The sequence below is a fragment of the Macaca fascicularis genome, chromosome 1 (assembly GCF_037993035.2).
Source record: "Macaca fascicularis isolate 582-1 chromosome 1, T2T-MFA8v1.1".
Classification (NCBI taxonomy): domain Eukaryota; kingdom Metazoa; phylum Chordata; class Mammalia; order Primates; family Cercopithecidae; genus Macaca; species Macaca fascicularis.
The window spans coordinates 189883894-189900260 of NC_088375.1; the positions used below are offsets into that span (position 1 = coordinate 189883894).

The following is a 16367-nucleotide window of genomic DNA, read 5'->3' on the forward strand; positions in this document are numbered from 1 at the left end:
GCGCTTGAAATTTGAACCCACCAAGGAGAAATGAGGACCAAGTCTCCATTAGTCTTAGCCATCACTGAGCAGCATCTTAGAGAACACAGCTAGACATTAGCACGGAGGAGTGCTTCGTGCCAACCTGAGAGTTAAAACTAGGATGCAGAAGCTGTGGTTCTAGTCTGAAGCAAGTTCTTTTGTTGGACTATAGAACTCACCTCTTCTCTCTCCTTAGGCACTAAACAAAAAAGACAGAGTCCTTGCTGCCAATTGGCAACCTGGAGAGGGCTTGTTTGATATAGTCCTATCTTTCCATTCCCTGTAGCATGAACAGATACACTCCCAGTAAAGTCCTTGATTCTGGAGTTTCTTCTTGGATGGGGAGAAACTGTGTTGGGTTGAAATTTTTCCAAAATACCTCAGCCTTGCCATTGGAGGTGATTTTGGCTGCACAATAATACTGGGGAACAATTGAGGATACATATGGTCACAAAAGAGCTTCACACCCAGTAAGCTGTTGTCAGGTATTCATCTCAAAGCCTTCCATCGATCCACTTACCAGGAGCTTCAGGAGAGCCCACAGTTTTCCATTAGTCACCCCACTTTCCCTATCATATCTGCAGGCTCCACAGCAGTGGTTTATGTGTCTCAGAAAGAGTTACACATAAACTGGATGAGACAGACAATATGGGAGGTCCCTGAAGACCCCAGTCAGATCCACTGAGCCTAAGGAAAACCAGGCTGTTTATTGCTGTGGAAATCTGACCTCAGTTATTCTTGTCTCTTCCTTCCAGAAATCTCTCCCACTTATATCCCAGATTCCAAAATAGACATTTAACTGTCTCTAATTATGGCTGCTTGAGTTCCTCTTGGCTGTTTCTTGTCTGCTGACTATGTTTACCTCTTGCCCAGCTTCAGAGCATACATTCTTTGGCTCTTATGACTAAGTAGGAAGCATACCCCTACTACCACCTTGGAAAGAGAAATAAGACTTTTCCATGATAAACTAGTAGCCAACTGAAAGGCAGCTCTGTCCCAGGAGCCTCTGTATCTAAAGCTTTCTGTACTTCCTTATTACCCCTTTTGGAGGAATTTTCCCCAAAAAGCAGGAACCACCCTAACTGCTTACTGGACTGCTTTGCAAGTTGGGCAAGTTGGAAAGTTATGGAAGCTCTCTTAAAGCCCACCCACTGAGTATATCCCAAGTCTGCCAAAGGGCAAACTAGTGCTGTCTCTGCCCATCTCTAGCCTACACCACAGAGGTGCTGTGGTTTTGGCCTTTTGTTACTTTCCAAAAGGCTTTAACCTCCTAGGAGAACAGAGATAAAGAAGACTCTGAAATGCCATAAAGTGCTAGTATTTCTTTATGCATTTTACTAAGTTTTGGCATTTGGGAAGAATCTTTTTTAATGGTCTGTGTATCAGTGTTTTTAGTCCTTGGAATGTCCTCTTTCCAACCCCCTCATGCCTCTTGGGTTCGGAATTTTTCCTTAGTTTTGTTTTGTTAAAAAGAGTGCTTACACCCTTTCTATCCTCCTCCTTCTCCCCTCCAGCTGCCCATTTTTTCTCTTCCCATTTCTGACTCAGGGGTACTGATGATTCCCTTGTTAGGAAAGTGCTTCTTCCACTGAGCCTTATCAGCTCAGAATAAGGCAGTTCTAGGTCTCCTCTAGTATTTTCTTAATTTCTTTCTATTGCATTATGATTAAATTATGGATTCTGAAGTCAGGCAAACCTAGATTTGAAATCTGTTACTAGCCATTATATGGTTTTGGGTGAATGGTTTAACTTCTCTGAATCTGTTACCTCATCTGCAAAATGTAGTTGCTCTTTTTTACTGCATCAGAGATAAAAATAGTACTCCCAGAATCATCTAGGAGGGGTTTTCTTTTTTTTTTTTTTTTTTTTTTTTTTTTGAGACAGAGTCTTGCTTTGTCACCCAGGCTGGAGTGTAGTGGCTCAATCTCTGCTCACTGCAAGCTCCGCCTCCCAGGTTCACTCCATTCTCCTGCCTCAGCCTCCTGACTAGCTGGGACTACAGGCACCTGCCACCACGCCTGGCTAATGTGTGTGTGTGTGTGTGTGTGTGTGTGTGTGTGTGTGTGTGTGTGTGTGTGTTTTTAATAGAGATGGGGTTTCATCATGTTAGCCAGGATGGTCTTGATCTCCTGACCTCATGATCCGCCCGCCTCAGCCTCCCAAAGTGCTGGGATTACAGGCGTGAGCCACCACACCCGGCCAGGTTTTCTTCTAGTTAAATACCTATCCAAGAGCTACCAAAATAATTGATGGGGGCCAGGTCACTGAGGGTGGCTTTATTTGTTATTTTTTACACTGCTCAGGTGATTTTCAGATGAAATTACTAGATTTGTTAGCCAGGCATGATGGGATGTGCCTATAGAGTCTCAGCTACTTGGGGGGCTGAAGCAGGAGGATCACTTGAGCCCAGGAGATGGAGGCTGCAGTGAGTCGAGATAACGCCACTGCACTCCAGCCTGGGTGACAAAGTGAGACCTTGTCTCAAATAAAAGAAATTATTAGATTTGTGGCCAGGCAGGCACAGTAGCTCATGTCTGTAATCCCAACACTTTGGGAGGCTGAGGCAGGCAGATCACTTGAGGTTTACATGAGGCAGATCATGCCACTGCACTCCAGTCTGGGAGACAGAGCAAGACTCTGTCTCAAAAGAAAAAAAAAAAAAAAAAAGGCTGGATCACCTCAAGTCAGGAGTTTGAGTCTAGCCTGGTCAACATGACAAAACCCTGCCTCTACTAAAAATACAAAAAATTAGCCAGGCGTGGTGTCGGGCACCTGTAATTCCAGCTACTTGGTGAGGCTGAGGCAGAAGAATTACTTGAACCTGGGACACAAGAGGTTGCAGTGAACTGAGATCGCACCATTGCACTCCAGCCTGTGCGACAGAGCAAGACTCTGTCTCAAAAAAGAAATTACTAGATTTGTAAAAGTCACTCCTATAATGTACAGAGAGTATTTATTTAGCACAATACCTGGCATAGAGTAGATGTGCAATAAAGGTTAGTCATAAATTTCTTTTTTTTTTTTTGAGATGGAGTTCCGCTCTTATTGCCCAGGCTGGAGTGCAATGTTGCAATCTCAGCTCACTGCAACCTCCACCTCCTGGGTTCAATTGATTGTGCTGCCTCAGCCTGCTGAGTTGCTGGGATCGCAGGTGCGCACCACCATGCCTGGCTAATTTTTGTATTTTTAGTAGAGGTGGGGTTTCACCATGTTGGCCATGGCTGGTCTCGAACTCCTGACCTCAGGTGATTACCTGCCTCGGCCTCCCAAAGTGCTGGGATTACAGGTATAAGCCACCACACCCAGCCACGTTAGTCATAATTTTCAAAAGGACCCTTCCTCCAACCTGGCAGTCTTTAAGAGCCAAGAAGATGCTCCGTTTGTGACAAGATATCCCTCTATCACCTAAGCTAGAGTGCGGTGGTGCGATCACAGCTCACCGTAGCCTCTACCTCCTGCGCTCAAGCAATCCTCCTGCCTCAGCCTCCTGAATAACTGGTACTACAGGCATGCACCACCATGCAGCTAGCTTTTTTATTTTTTGTAGAGAGTCTCACAATGCTGCCCAACCTGGTCTTGAACTCCTGGGCCCAAGTGATCCTTCCACCTCAGCCTCCCAAAGTGCTGGTATTACAGGGGTGAGCCACAACACCTGGCCTAGGAGGATGCTTTTTAAATACATTTAAATGCCATGAGCAAGTGGTGCTGCTCTTGGGGTATGCTTTAGGATCTGGAGTAGTCTTTTATGTGGAATGGAGTTGATTTTTAAAAAATCCTTTTTAGGCCGGGCGCGGTGGCTCAAGCCTGTAATCCCAGCACTTTGGGAGGCCGAGACGGGCGGATCACGAGGTCAGGAGATCGAGACCATCCTGGCTAACACAATGAAACCCCGTCTCCACTAAAAATACAAAAAAATTAGCCGGGCGTGGTGGCGGCGCCTGTAGTCCCAGCTACTCGGGAGGCTGAGGCAGGAGAATGGCGGGAACCCGGGAGGCGGAGCTTGCAGTGAGCCGAGATCGCGCCATTGCACTCCAGCCTGGGCGACAGAGCGAGACTCCGTCTCAAAAAAAAAAAAAAAAAAAAATCCTTTTTAGCCAGGCATAGTGATGGGCACCTATAGTCCCAGAGACTTGGGAGGCTGAGGTAGGAGAATTGCTTGAGCTCAAATTCGAGGCCAGCCTGGGCAACATAATGATACCTTATCTCTTAAAAAATTGTTTAGGCCAGGCACGGTGGCTCACTCCTATAATCCCAGCCCATTGGGAGGTCGAGGCAGGTGGATCACTTGAGGCCAGGAGTTCAAGACCATCCCGGCCAACATGGTGAAACCCTATCTGTACTAAAAATATAAAAATTAGCCGGGTGTGGTGGCCCTGTAGTCCCAGCTACTTGGGAGGCTGAGGCAGAATTGCTTGAACCCACGAGGTGGAGGCTGTAGTAAGCCAAGATCATGCCACTGCATTCCAGCCTGGGCAATAGACTGAGACCATATCTCAAAGAAAAAAAAAATTTTTTTTTTTTTTTTTTGAGACGGAGTCTCACTCTGTCACCCAGGCTGGAGTGCAGTGGCTTGATCTCAGCTCACTGCAAGCTCCGCCTCCCGGGTTCACGCCATTCTCCTGCCTCAGCCTCCCGAGTAGCTGGGACTATAGGCGCCCGCCACCACGCCCGGCTAATTTTTTTATATTTTTGGTAGAGATGGGGTTTCACTGTGTTAGCTGGGATGGTCTCAATCTCCTGACCTCGTGATCCGCCCGTCTTGGCCTCCCAAAGTGCTGGGATTACAGGCATGAGCCACTGCGCCTGGCCTAAAAAATTTTTTTTTGAATGGGTATTGCTTTGCTTAACCAGAGTCTGTGGTGAGAGTGTGGGGAGCCCATTGTTTTTTTTTTGTTTGTTTGTTTTTTTGAGACAGAGTCTTGCTCTGTCACCCAGGCTGGAGTGCAGTGGCGCGATCTCGGCTCACTGCAAGCTCCGCCTCCTGGGTTCACGCCATTCTCCTCCCTCAGCCTCCCGAGTAGCTGGGACTACAGGTGCCCGCCACTACGCCCGGCTAATTTTTTGTATTTTTAGTAGAGATGGGGTTTCACCGTGGTCTCGATCTCCTGACCTTGTGATCCGCCCGCCTCGGCCTCCCAAAGTGCTGGGATTACAGGCGTGAGCCACCGTGCCCGGCAGGGAGCCCATTGTTTCCAGAGATGATCTCCTAGGAGGATTTGCGATTTCTGAGCTTCAAATGAAATTTGGTATATATTCTCAGATGAGAAGTAGCAGTGATGGGTCAGCCTAAGGACCAGCCCCAGACCAAAGAAGAGGTTGGATGGAATTTAGACCTCTAGGTTCTGGGATCCTAGAACTGAAGTAATTGGCCAGGCATGGTGGTGTGCACCTGTAGTCCTAGCTACAGACTGAGGTGGGAGGATCACTTGAACCCAGAAGTTTTAGAGGCTGCAGTGAGCTATGATCACACCACTGCACTCCAGCCCCAGTGACACAGTGAAACTCTGTCTCAAAAAAAAAAAAAAAAGGAACTGAAGTCAGAATATCTTTTCAGGCCTTAGAGAAAGATCGTTACAAGCATAGTCCCAAATCTGGATTTCTCTGAAGCCAGGTCCTCCCTTGGCTTACCATTCTGTCTTTCACTCATAACTTGAGGTAGGTAGCTATTAACTAGACTTCCCAGCTGTTCCTGGCCTAGGGAGGAGCCAGAACCCCCAACCAGTAGTAATGAGGATGGTGATGCAAGCCCTGGGTCCTCCCTAACTTGGCTACTGTGTTACAGAAGCAACATCCAAGGCAGTGTCATCTGCAACAATGCTGTGATCGAGAAGGGTGCAGACATCAAGGACTGCTTGATTGGAAGTGGCCAGAGGATTGAAGCCAAAGGTAAACCAGATTACAATCACAGATTCCATTTTTACTTCTCACACCAGCACCGATAATGCCAAAGGCTGGTGAGGATGTGGGAAACAAGCACATACATACACTGCGGGCGAGAACATAAATTGATAAAGCCATCTTTAGAGAGCAGTTGACATCACTGTCAATTTTTTTTTTTTTTTTGATTCGGAGTTTCACTCTTGTTGCCCAGGCTAGAGTACAGTGGTGCAATCTCAGCTCACCAAAACCTCCGCCTCCCAGGTTCAAGCAATTCTCCTGCCTCAGTCTCCTGAGTAGCTGGAATTACAGGCATGTGCCACCACACCCGGCTAATTTTTTGTGTTTTTAGTAGAGACGGGGTTTCTCCATGTTGGTCAGGCTGGTTGCGAACTCCCGACCTCAGGTGATTCGCCCGCCTCGGCCTCCCAAAGTGTTGGGATTACAGGCATGAGCCACCGCGCCCAGTCAGTTAGGTCTTCTCATAGCCTGTCAAACCACCAGGAAAAGCAGCAAGGTGGCCATCAAAGCTAGGACCTTAACCAGCGGTCAAAGCACAGAGAATGCAGGACCCAAGGATAATGCATGGCAGCCCCCAAACCTTGGCACAGCTGAGAGAACCCAGACTGGGTCTGAAACCATTTTATGTGGCAACTGGAAGAATTGGATCACTTGAGGTCAGGAGTTCGAGACCAGCCCAGCCAATATGGTGAAACCTCATCTCTACTAAACATACAAAAATCAGCTGTTCATGATGGCACACACTTGTAGTCCCAACTACTTGGGAGGCTGAGGCAGGAGAATCACTTGAACCTGGGAGGCAGAGGTTGTAGTAAGCGCAGATCACACCACTGCACTCCAGCCTGGGTGACAGAGCAAGACTCCATCTCAAAAAAAAAAAAAAAAAAAAAAAATCCACTAACTGCTAAAAGCATGTTTCATCTGAGTCTCTTCTTACAGTCAGTGAGAGAACTGGGATCTCTTCCCTGTGGCCAGAGTGATCAGTTCTTTGACCATGAAGGTAGACCTGGTATAGGTCAGGGGGTTGACGTATACTTGACATAGGTCAAATCCTCCTGGCCAGCAGGAAGCCTTCCCAGTTTCCCAACAGTGCACTTTTTATTTGTGACGTTTTTCCCTTCTATCCCATTGCTATTTTCCCAACTTATCATCCTCCCTTGTATTTTTCCCCTTGGGATCTTTCCCAACCTGATTCCAGCCCAGAGATTTTCCAGTGTATTTACTGGAGCCTACTCCCATCCCTGACCAAACATCACTAGCTTTGCTTAGTTTTTTGTTTTTTTGAGACAGGGTCTTGCTCTGTCACCAGGCTGAAGTGTAGGTGGCACAGTCACAGCTCACTGTAGCCTTGACCTCCCGGGCTCAAGCGACCTCCCACCCCGGCCCCTGAGTAGCTGAGACCCCAAGCATGTGCCACCACATCCAGTTAATATTTTTATTTTTTGTAGAGGTGGTGTCTTGCCCAGGCTGGTCTCAAACTCCTGGGCTTAGGCAGTCCACCCACCTTGGCCTCCCAAAGTGCTGGGATTGCAGGAGTGAGCCACCACACCCGGCCTCGTTCTGCTTGTTGTGCCCCTACAGGTTTCCTCCAGCTTACTAAATCTCTGTGAAAATACATCAACCCCAACATGCCAGATATAGTCTCTGTTCCCTAGCTCCCCCTGCCCCTTCCAGGTCATTGGCTCACTGCCTCCTTTCTATAGTTCTTTTTCCTTGAAAGTTTTCTATAACTCTTCTTACCTTTCACCCCGTCATTGGTCAGCTTCCAGGGTAATTCCCTACATTTATTAAGAGCTTTAGCCTATGGTTCACAGTCTTCCTCTCCTCTCCCTCACTTGTCCACAACATCTTGGACAACTTAAACGTATTCATCAGCTCTCCAGCTTCATGATTCCCTGAACTTCTCTACCAACCTTCATCTCCATTCAGCTTTAGCTCTCCACTTACATGACCATATCCTATCTTTGTCATTACCCAAAACCTCTAAAATCATCATGGGGCAGTAGCTATGCTATACACTGGGGATATAATCATAACTACACTGTTCCATCTCTCCTCTCAACGTTCTTGGTTTTTTTGTTTGTTTGTTTGTTTGTTTGTTTGTTTTGAGACAGTTTCACTCTTGTTGCCCAGGCTGGAGTGTAATGGTGCCATCTCGGCTCACCGCAACCTCCGCCTCATGGGTTCAAGCAATTCTCCTGCCTCAGCCTCCCGAGAAGCTGGGATTACAAGCATGTACCACCATGCCCAGCCAATTTTGTATTTTTAGTAGAGACAGGGTTTCATCATGTTGGCCAGGCTGGTCTTGAACTCCCGACCTCAGGTAATTCGCCCCCTTCGGCCTCCCAAAGTGCTGGGATTAGAGGCGTGAGTCTCCGTGCCTGGCGCCCTCAATGTTCTTATAGTGAAGTAGAGGAGAATGGTATAATGATGTAGGAATAGAGATTAGGTATTAGGTATTAGGTACCTGTATTAACCACTGTATTAGGTACAGTGGTTTCACAAAGCAGGAAAGGGACAGTTCAAAAGGGAAGGCATGACATATTACAGGTACTACATTAGGGCACATAGGGTAATAAGAGTGCAATGGGAAAAAATGGAGGAGGAAGTATTCTAGGCAGAGGCAACAGCATGTGCCAAAGTTCAAAGGTATAAAACAGGGCCAAGCGCAGTGGCTCACACCTGTAATCCCAGCACTTTGGGAGGCCGAGACAGGGCGGATCACTTGAGCCCAGGAGTTCCAAGACCAGCCTGGCCAACATGGTGAAACCCCGTCTCTACTAAAAACACACACACACACACAAAAAAAAAACAAAATTAGCCACGTGTGGCATCATATGCCTGTAGTCCCAGCTACTGGAGAGGATGAGGTGGGAGAATCACTTGAACCCAGGAGGCAGAGGTTGCAGTGAGCCAAGATGGTCCCACTGCACTCCAGCCTAGGTGACAAAGCAAAACCCTGTCTCAAAAAAAAGGAGGGGGGGATATTAAAACAGTATGGCTTATTGGTAAAATGGAGAATAAAATGGAGAACAGTGGGAAATGAAGCTGGAGAGGTAGGCAAAGATGTCATGGAGGGCCTTATGGATTTGACCTTTATAGAAATAGTAATAGCCACAACTTATTGAGCATTCACTTACCTTTAACTAATTTAATTCTCACAACAACCCTATGCAGTAGGTGTCATTATTTCCATATTATATATAAGGTATTGCCCTTTCTTTGACTATCTCCATTTATCCTTTTAGCCTCATTTCTTACTCTTATCCCCTCGTTTCCTATCCTCTGGCCACACCACAGTACTTCATGGTCCCTTTTCTCCCATCTCACTGTTTTTGCCCTTGCTGTTCTCACAGCCTAGAATATCTTCCTTTCCATCACTGCCTGGAGAAACTGTTCACCCTTTAAGACCCAGTTTCAGTTCTCCTATTTAAAGCTCACCACAGCCAGGTATGTAGAAAGTTGGTCCCATCCTCCTGCATAGGAAAGTGCTCCCTCTCTCATACCCCTATTCCCAAGAGTTTCTCAAGAACAGAGCCACAATAGTAGAGAAATAAATTTTTGTGAACACAGAATTAGAAGCAGTTGGGTTTGACTGGGCGTGGTGGCTCACACCTGTAATCCCAGCACTTTGGGAGGCTGAGGCTGGCAGATCACCTGAGGTCAGGAGTTCGAGACCAGCCTGGCCAACATGATGAAACCCTATCTCTACTAAAAGTACAAAAATTAGCCAGGCCTGGTGGTGGGTGCCTGTAATCCCAGCTACTCGGGAGGCTGAAGCAGGAGAATCGCATGAACCTGGGAGATGGAGGATGCAGTGAGCAGAGATTGCGCCTTCGCACTCCAGCCTGGGTGACAAGAGTGAAACTCTGTACCCCCCCAAAAAAAAAAGCAGTTGGGTTTGGGTTTGAAATATCATCTTGGCCGGGCACGGTGGCTCAAGCCTGTAATCCCAGCACTTTGGGAGGCCGAGACGGGCGGATCACGAGGTCAGGAGATCGAAACCATCCTGGCTAACACGGTGAAACCCCGTCTCTATTAAGAAATACAAAAAACTAGCCGGGCGAGGTGGCGGGCGCCTGTAGTCCCAGCTACTCGGGAGGCTGAGGCAGGAGAATGGCGTGAACCCGGGAGGCGGAGCTTGCAGTGAGCTGAGATCCGGCCACTGCACTCCAGCCTGGGCGACAGAGCGAGACTCCGTCTCAAAAAAAAAAAAAAAAAAGAAATGTCATCTTGCTGCCAGTTCTCAGGAAACGTTTTCCCTTTTGTTTTGTAGCTAAACGAGTGAACGAGGTGATCGTGGGGAGCGACCAGCTCATGGAGATCTGAGTTCTGAGCAAGTCAGACTCCTTCCTTTTGGCCTCCAAAATCACAGATGTTGGCTGGCCCACATGTTTCACTCTGTATTTATTCCCCAATAAAGAAGGGCTTCCAAAGGCATGCTGGAGACTTGTGGAGCAGTCCCAAGCTCCATGTCAGGTGGGCTCCGAGTGTACACAGTGTTTATGTTCATGAGTCAGATGGTAAAGATCATCTGGAGCAAGGGTATGTGACAGGACAGACATAGTGGCCTAACTCTTGTGTGCCAAGGTGCATCAGGTGGGGGCAGCAGCTATCCGATCGATGTAAAGCTCCTAGGATGGCTACTTTCTGACCGGCTGACCCAGCCCAGTCCTGAAAGTATCCCCCACCTAAAAGGACCTGGGAGTACTTCAGTCCCTTATCCTAATCAGCCTTTCTAGACCCATAGGCCTAGCTGCTGGCAGTGCCAACGCTAAGCATCAGCCCAAGACTCTGCTCCCATACCTGCCATACGGATTCCCAGCCCCTTCCCCCACCTCACCCACAGCCCCACCCTCCATGCTCACCATTCACTCCCTCACCTCCCAGCCTCTAGCCATTTTCCCCAATTCAACTAATATCCCTTGAAGACTCTGAACAGAAGCAGGGGCGGCCCCTGCCTAGCCAACAAGTCTATTCCCACAGGTTTTAGTAGAGATAACATGAAGAGCCATGGTTTGAGCCAAGTCAGACCCCGCTGCACCTCACCTCACTGAGGTTTGCCCAACCTGGGAAGGAAGAGCCAGAAACCTGTATCATGACTTGAAATTCCTTCTGACTGTCCTCCACCTGCACTCCTTTATATCCTAATTCTGCAGACTCTCCTGCTTCAGATAATTGAAGAATGAAATTTCCATATTCACAGCCCTTCTAGAGGCGTATCCACCTTCCCTCCACCACCCCTGCTTCCAAACACATTCACTCTGCTCTCTCCCTGCATTGCTTTTACAACGTGCAGGTGCTTGGTGGAAGATAAAAGTGATTCCTGGGGTGAGAGTTCACCTCCTAGAATTATCAAAGTAAAGGTTTCTCTTGATGTCTTCACTGTGGGTGGCAGTAATTAGAAAGAATTATTTGAAATACTGGTTTCTGCATTGCTTCAAAAACCTCAAGGCTCTCAAGTTTACTTGAGTAATCTTGCCTATCTTAGTCACAGAACTTGTGAGAGACTCGATGAGTATTTCGACCCTGGGGGATCTCCACCTCTGTCAGCCTTCTTGAGAGCCCTGGAGCTCCACATTCCTCCCACTGGTCAGAACAAGGCTCCTGAAAGTTTGCCCTCATCAGGCAGGAGCTGAAATGGCCCAGCAGAAGTGGTTGAAACCACTAGGGCTGAGGGGGATGTGGGAATAAAGAGCTGTGGTGGTGCCCAGCATGGTCCCCTTTGGAACCAAAATTAAATTGGTGGGGCCTAGATGGTGCTGGAGACAGAGTCCTGGCCTGGGTGGAAGAAAATCTGTCCTCTGTAATGTTGTTTGGTTTGGGTCAAATCACTCTCTCCTCTCTGACCTTGAGTGTTTCCATCTGCAAAATGAGAAAGTTAGAATGCTTGACTGTTAAAGGCCCTTCTGGTTCTCAGGTTTTGTCCTCTTTCCCTGAACTTTCTTCCCCTTAGGGCCTGGGTCTCCCAAGGAGCCCTTGACCACAGAAAAGGGTTGGGAGGGAAAGTGGGGTGGAGGAGTAAAGGGCATTGATTAAACTGTCTCAGAGCCCTCCTATACACTCTTTCCTGTCCTTCCCCACGGAGGCCTTAGAACCCCTGACAGTGAGACAGAGGAAAAACCTCTCCTGTGCCTTCCCTTTGCACAAGTCCATCGAACGGCCTCTGCATCAAGGAAAGGAAGGAGCTGGAGAAAACAAAAGGTAAAAGCTTTCCCAGAGGAAGGCGTTGTTGAGTTTGAGTCCCAGCTGGGAGCAGCCCCCAGCTCAGGACACTGCTGCTATTGTCTGACAGTTTCAGGACTGGCTGGGTGCCCAAGATGCTTTGATTTTTCTTCTCTTTGCTCTGTTTGTCTGCCAGAAGGCAGGGACAGTTTTTGTTTTCTTTTGGTAGCAGCTACAGAGGGGTTGAGTATGTCTGAAACATAATGAGCAACTGAATGTCCACTGGCCGGCCAGTGGATTTCTCTATGGACAGAAATCAGAAAAGCCAGGAAGGCAGAAGAGTTAATAGAGCCTGCCCTGCCCCTCCCAGTGATGCTCAGTGAGGGGAGTGGAGCAAGAGGAGAAAGGGGACCTCGAATGCTGAATCAGGGAGGGCCCTGGGGATGTGCTGAGAAACAGAGTTCCAGGAGCTTGCCGTCTCAGACATAACTTGACAGCTGCTACTCCAGGAATCCATCCCCCAGTTACAACTCATCCTTCCCTGCTGGCAAGAGTTCCTTGAGCTGAGAAGACTACTACTACCCAGGATGATTACATCAGGGGCCTTCTGCCATGGATAAATGGGGAGCTGCTGCATTGGTTCTTAGCCTCTTTCCTTTCCCCATACTTGAAGTGAGGGGCCATAAGCTCCTGTGAGCCTATAAGACTGCCAAGATTGCCCTCCAAGCTGTTTCCCAAGGCCAAAGGTCAAACTTCTTCCCAGTTCTTAACTACATTACTATTACTACATTATTATTACCATCCCACTTCCATAACCAATGGAGGGAGGGAAATTGTGTTTAGCTGAAGCCCCAGCAGGAATCTAGGGCCTTCATGGCCTAGTTGAGAAGTTGTTTCTATTTCCAGAGAATTGCAGGGGATACACTTTCTTTATCCATAGCTATCCCTACTCCTAAGGAGGTACATAAACCAGGCCTTTGTATGCAGCTTTCTAAGTAGTTAAATATGTCTGAAGAAGGGGGAGGCCCATGGAAAGGACCACCCAGACAGAAAGTCTAGAAAGCTCTGCTCTAATGAAGCTGACCCGGAGGGAGAGACTGGGCAGGAGAACACATTCTATTGGAAGCCAGTATGACCTGTCCTTGGCCTGAGCCATCTGCCACTACCCAGGATGATTGCATTAGGGGGCTTTCTGCCATGGATAAATGGAGAGAGGCTGCATTTGTTCTTAGCCTCTCTCCTTCCCCCACACTTAAAGTGAAGGACCATTCCCTAATCTCTGCTTGCAGCCCTGGTACCAAATACTTGATAAGTGCGACAGGCACAGTGGCTCACGCCTGTAGTCCCTGCACTTTGGGACGCCAAAGCGGGTAGATCACCTGAGGTCAGGAGTTCAAGACCAGCCTGGCCAACATGATGAAACCCTATCTCTACTAAAAATACAAAAAATTAACCTGACATGGTGACAGGCGCCTGTAATCCCAGCTATTCAGGAGGCTGAGGCAGAAGAATTGCTTGAACCCAGGAGGTGAAGGTTATAGTGAGCCAAGATCACACCACTGCACTCCAGCCTGTGCAACAAGAGCAAAATCCATCTCAGACACACAAATACTTGATACATGCTACTGGCCTCAGCCTGCCCACAGGGAAGGAGCATACACACCCAGGCTTGGCCCCTAAATGTAACAGGTGGTGATGGGGCTGCCCAGGACCCCCACTTCCCTCCTCCACATCTCAGGGTCATTGACTCTGCTTGGCCTAGATAACAGAAGCCGCCAAAAGCTGGTGAGTGAGAAGCCTAGAGGAATGCCAGAGAAAGAAAGCCTGCCTTGCGTCCACCATGAATTAACTCCCACATGAACCCACCCCTGAAGCCAGACTGGTCACTTTACCCAGCACTGTGTGTGTGTGAGTGTGGTCCACCCCACTTTTCCTGGCACTGTTCCTCAGCCATATGGATTATCTCATTTAATCCTTATGTTAATGTCATAGATTATGTGACTTCCCCAAGATCTCACAACCAGCAAACAAAAGATCCAGACCATGAGCCATTCCTTTTCGTTTTAGACTCTGTCATCCTCCCACCTCCCCCATCCAGTTCCTTTCACTTCTGGAAACATCCCTGAGTACCCCCAACTCAGTGGTTTCCCCTGTGGTCTCTGTGCTCCCCCTCAGGCTATGAACTTTAAAGCAGGTACCCTGCAACACCAGAACCCAGCAAAGGAATGGACACACAAGAGATCCCAAGGCTGGGCGCGGTGGCTCACGCCTGTAATCCCAGCACTTTGGGAGGCCGAGGCGGGCGAATTTCCTGAGCTCAGAGTTCAAGACCAGCTTGGGCAAAACGGTGAAACTCTGTCTTTACTAAAATACAAAAAATTAGCTAGGCATGGTGTCACGTGCCTGTGGTCCCAGCTACTTGGGAGGCTGAGATGGGAGGATCACTTGAGCCTGGGTGGTGGAGGTGGCAGTGCACCAAGATCGTGCCACTGCACTGCAGCCTGGGTGACAGAGTGAGACCCTGTCTCATTAAAAAAATTTTAAAAAGAGATCCCAAGACACGTTTGTCTCATGAGTCAGTAATGAGATTTAATTAGATTGCTTTTCTCCTGTTATTTGGAGAATATGTCTAGTTTAGGCTTAGCTGGGCTCAGGAAACCATTTTGTTTGGGAGAAGAGAAGTCATTTTGTAGCTTGGAGCAGCCAGACAGCACTAGGCCCTAGGTTGGAAAGGCTGGAAACTGTAGACCCATTTCTCCCACCCTAGTCTTTCAACTATAAGGCAAGAGGTTTCCTTAATAACAGACTTTGCCTTGAAAGCATCCATAGAATGATCAACTTTGCCACAATTGTTAGCAGTGATGGGCCTATGATGAAAGCAGAGTCCCAAGGCCCAAGTGGTTACAAATCTATTTCTCCAAGGACCTTATGTCTTGCAGAGTCTGGTAAAAAAGGAAGGAGATGAAGAGCTACTTAAAGCATAGCATCAGGAGTTGCACTCCTGATGACAACCAGTGCTGATTCCAGGCTTCTCCCTGTCTTCAGCTGTTGCCCCAAGAGCAAACTAGGAGCCCATACAGACTAAGTGTCGTTTAGTTTCTATTTCAGAGACTTGCTAGGCTCTTTCTAGCTGTTTCTATTTCAGAGACTTGCTAGGGATACACTTTTTTTTTAACCTTAAATTTTTTATGTTATCATTATTATTGTTTTTTGAGGCAGGGTCTCACTCTGTCGCCCAGGCTGGAGTGCAATGGCACAATCACAGCTCGCTGCAGCCTCTACCTTCTGGATTCAATCAACCCTCCTGCCTGAGCCTCCCAAGTAGCTGGGACTACAGGTGTGCTCCACCACACCCAGCTAATTTTTTATTTTTTTGTAGAGATGAGGTCTCACTATGTTGCCAGGGCTTGAACTCCCGGCCTCAAGCAATCCTCCCGCCTCAGCCTCCCAAAGTGCTGGGATTACAAGTGTGAGCTACCATGCCACTTTATCCTCAGCAGGACACACTGTATAACAGGGAGAAGAAAGTACTATTCAGGTAGGCTGCTTTTCATGTGCAGTTACTATTTGGCCAATAGCATCATACATATATTAGTTCCTCCATAGGCATTTTTCTGGGTGAATGGACAAATGGAAATGGCAAACCCCTTAGGTGTTCACCCCCTCAACCTAAATGTTCCTCTTCCCCAGGACTGAGGTGCTAGAGATGATGTTAATTAGCACAAGCTTTCAAAAATCAGTTGAGCAGTGTGTAGCAAGAGCCATAAAAATGTACATACTCTTTGACCCAAACAACACCACTTCTGGGAATCTGTCCTGAGGATATTCTCCAAATGATTGATTACAAAAACTATGTAGTGGCCGGGCGCGGTGGCTCAAGCCTGTAATCCCAGCACTTTGGGAGGCCGAGACGGGCGGATCACGAGGTCAGGAGATCAAGACCATCCTGGCTAACACGGTGAAACCCCGTCTCTACTAAAAAAAATACAAAAAACTAGTTGGGCGAGGTGGCGGGCCCCTGTAGTCCCAGTTACTTGGGAGGCTGAGGCAGGAGAATGGCGTAAACCCAGGAGGCGGAGCTTGCAGTGAGCTGAGATCCGGCCACTGCACTCCAGCCTGGGTGACAGAGCAAGACTCTGTCTCAAAAAAAAAAAAAAAAACTATGTAGTAACATGAAATATTTATGATGTAATGATTTTTTTTTAAAGTCTGGGAGAACTGACCAAGAAATTGGCCAGAGATAATAGTAGTTGTGTTAGAAAAATGAGTTTATTGTAGATTAT

At 47.8% G+C, this 16367-nt stretch overlaps 1 protein-coding gene across 7 annotated transcripts in view; it reads left to right on the plus strand.

Moving 5' to 3' along the window:
* EIF2B3 (eukaryotic translation initiation factor 2B subunit gamma) overlaps window positions 1–10412 on the plus strand; it is a 146259-nt gene extending 135847 nt beyond the window's left edge. For all 7 annotated transcript variants that reach the window (XM_074008645.1, XM_015451901.4, XM_074008631.1 and 4 more), the window contains 2 exons: window positions 5804–5907; window positions 10196–10412. In XM_074008645.1, coding sequence (XP_073864746.1) covers window positions 5804–5907; window positions 10196–10248 — 157 coding nt within the window. In that variant the 3' untranslated portion in view covers window positions 10249–10412. The remainder of the gene's footprint in view (window positions 1–5803; window positions 5908–10195) is intronic.
* Window positions 10413–16367: the final 5955 nt, after the last annotated feature.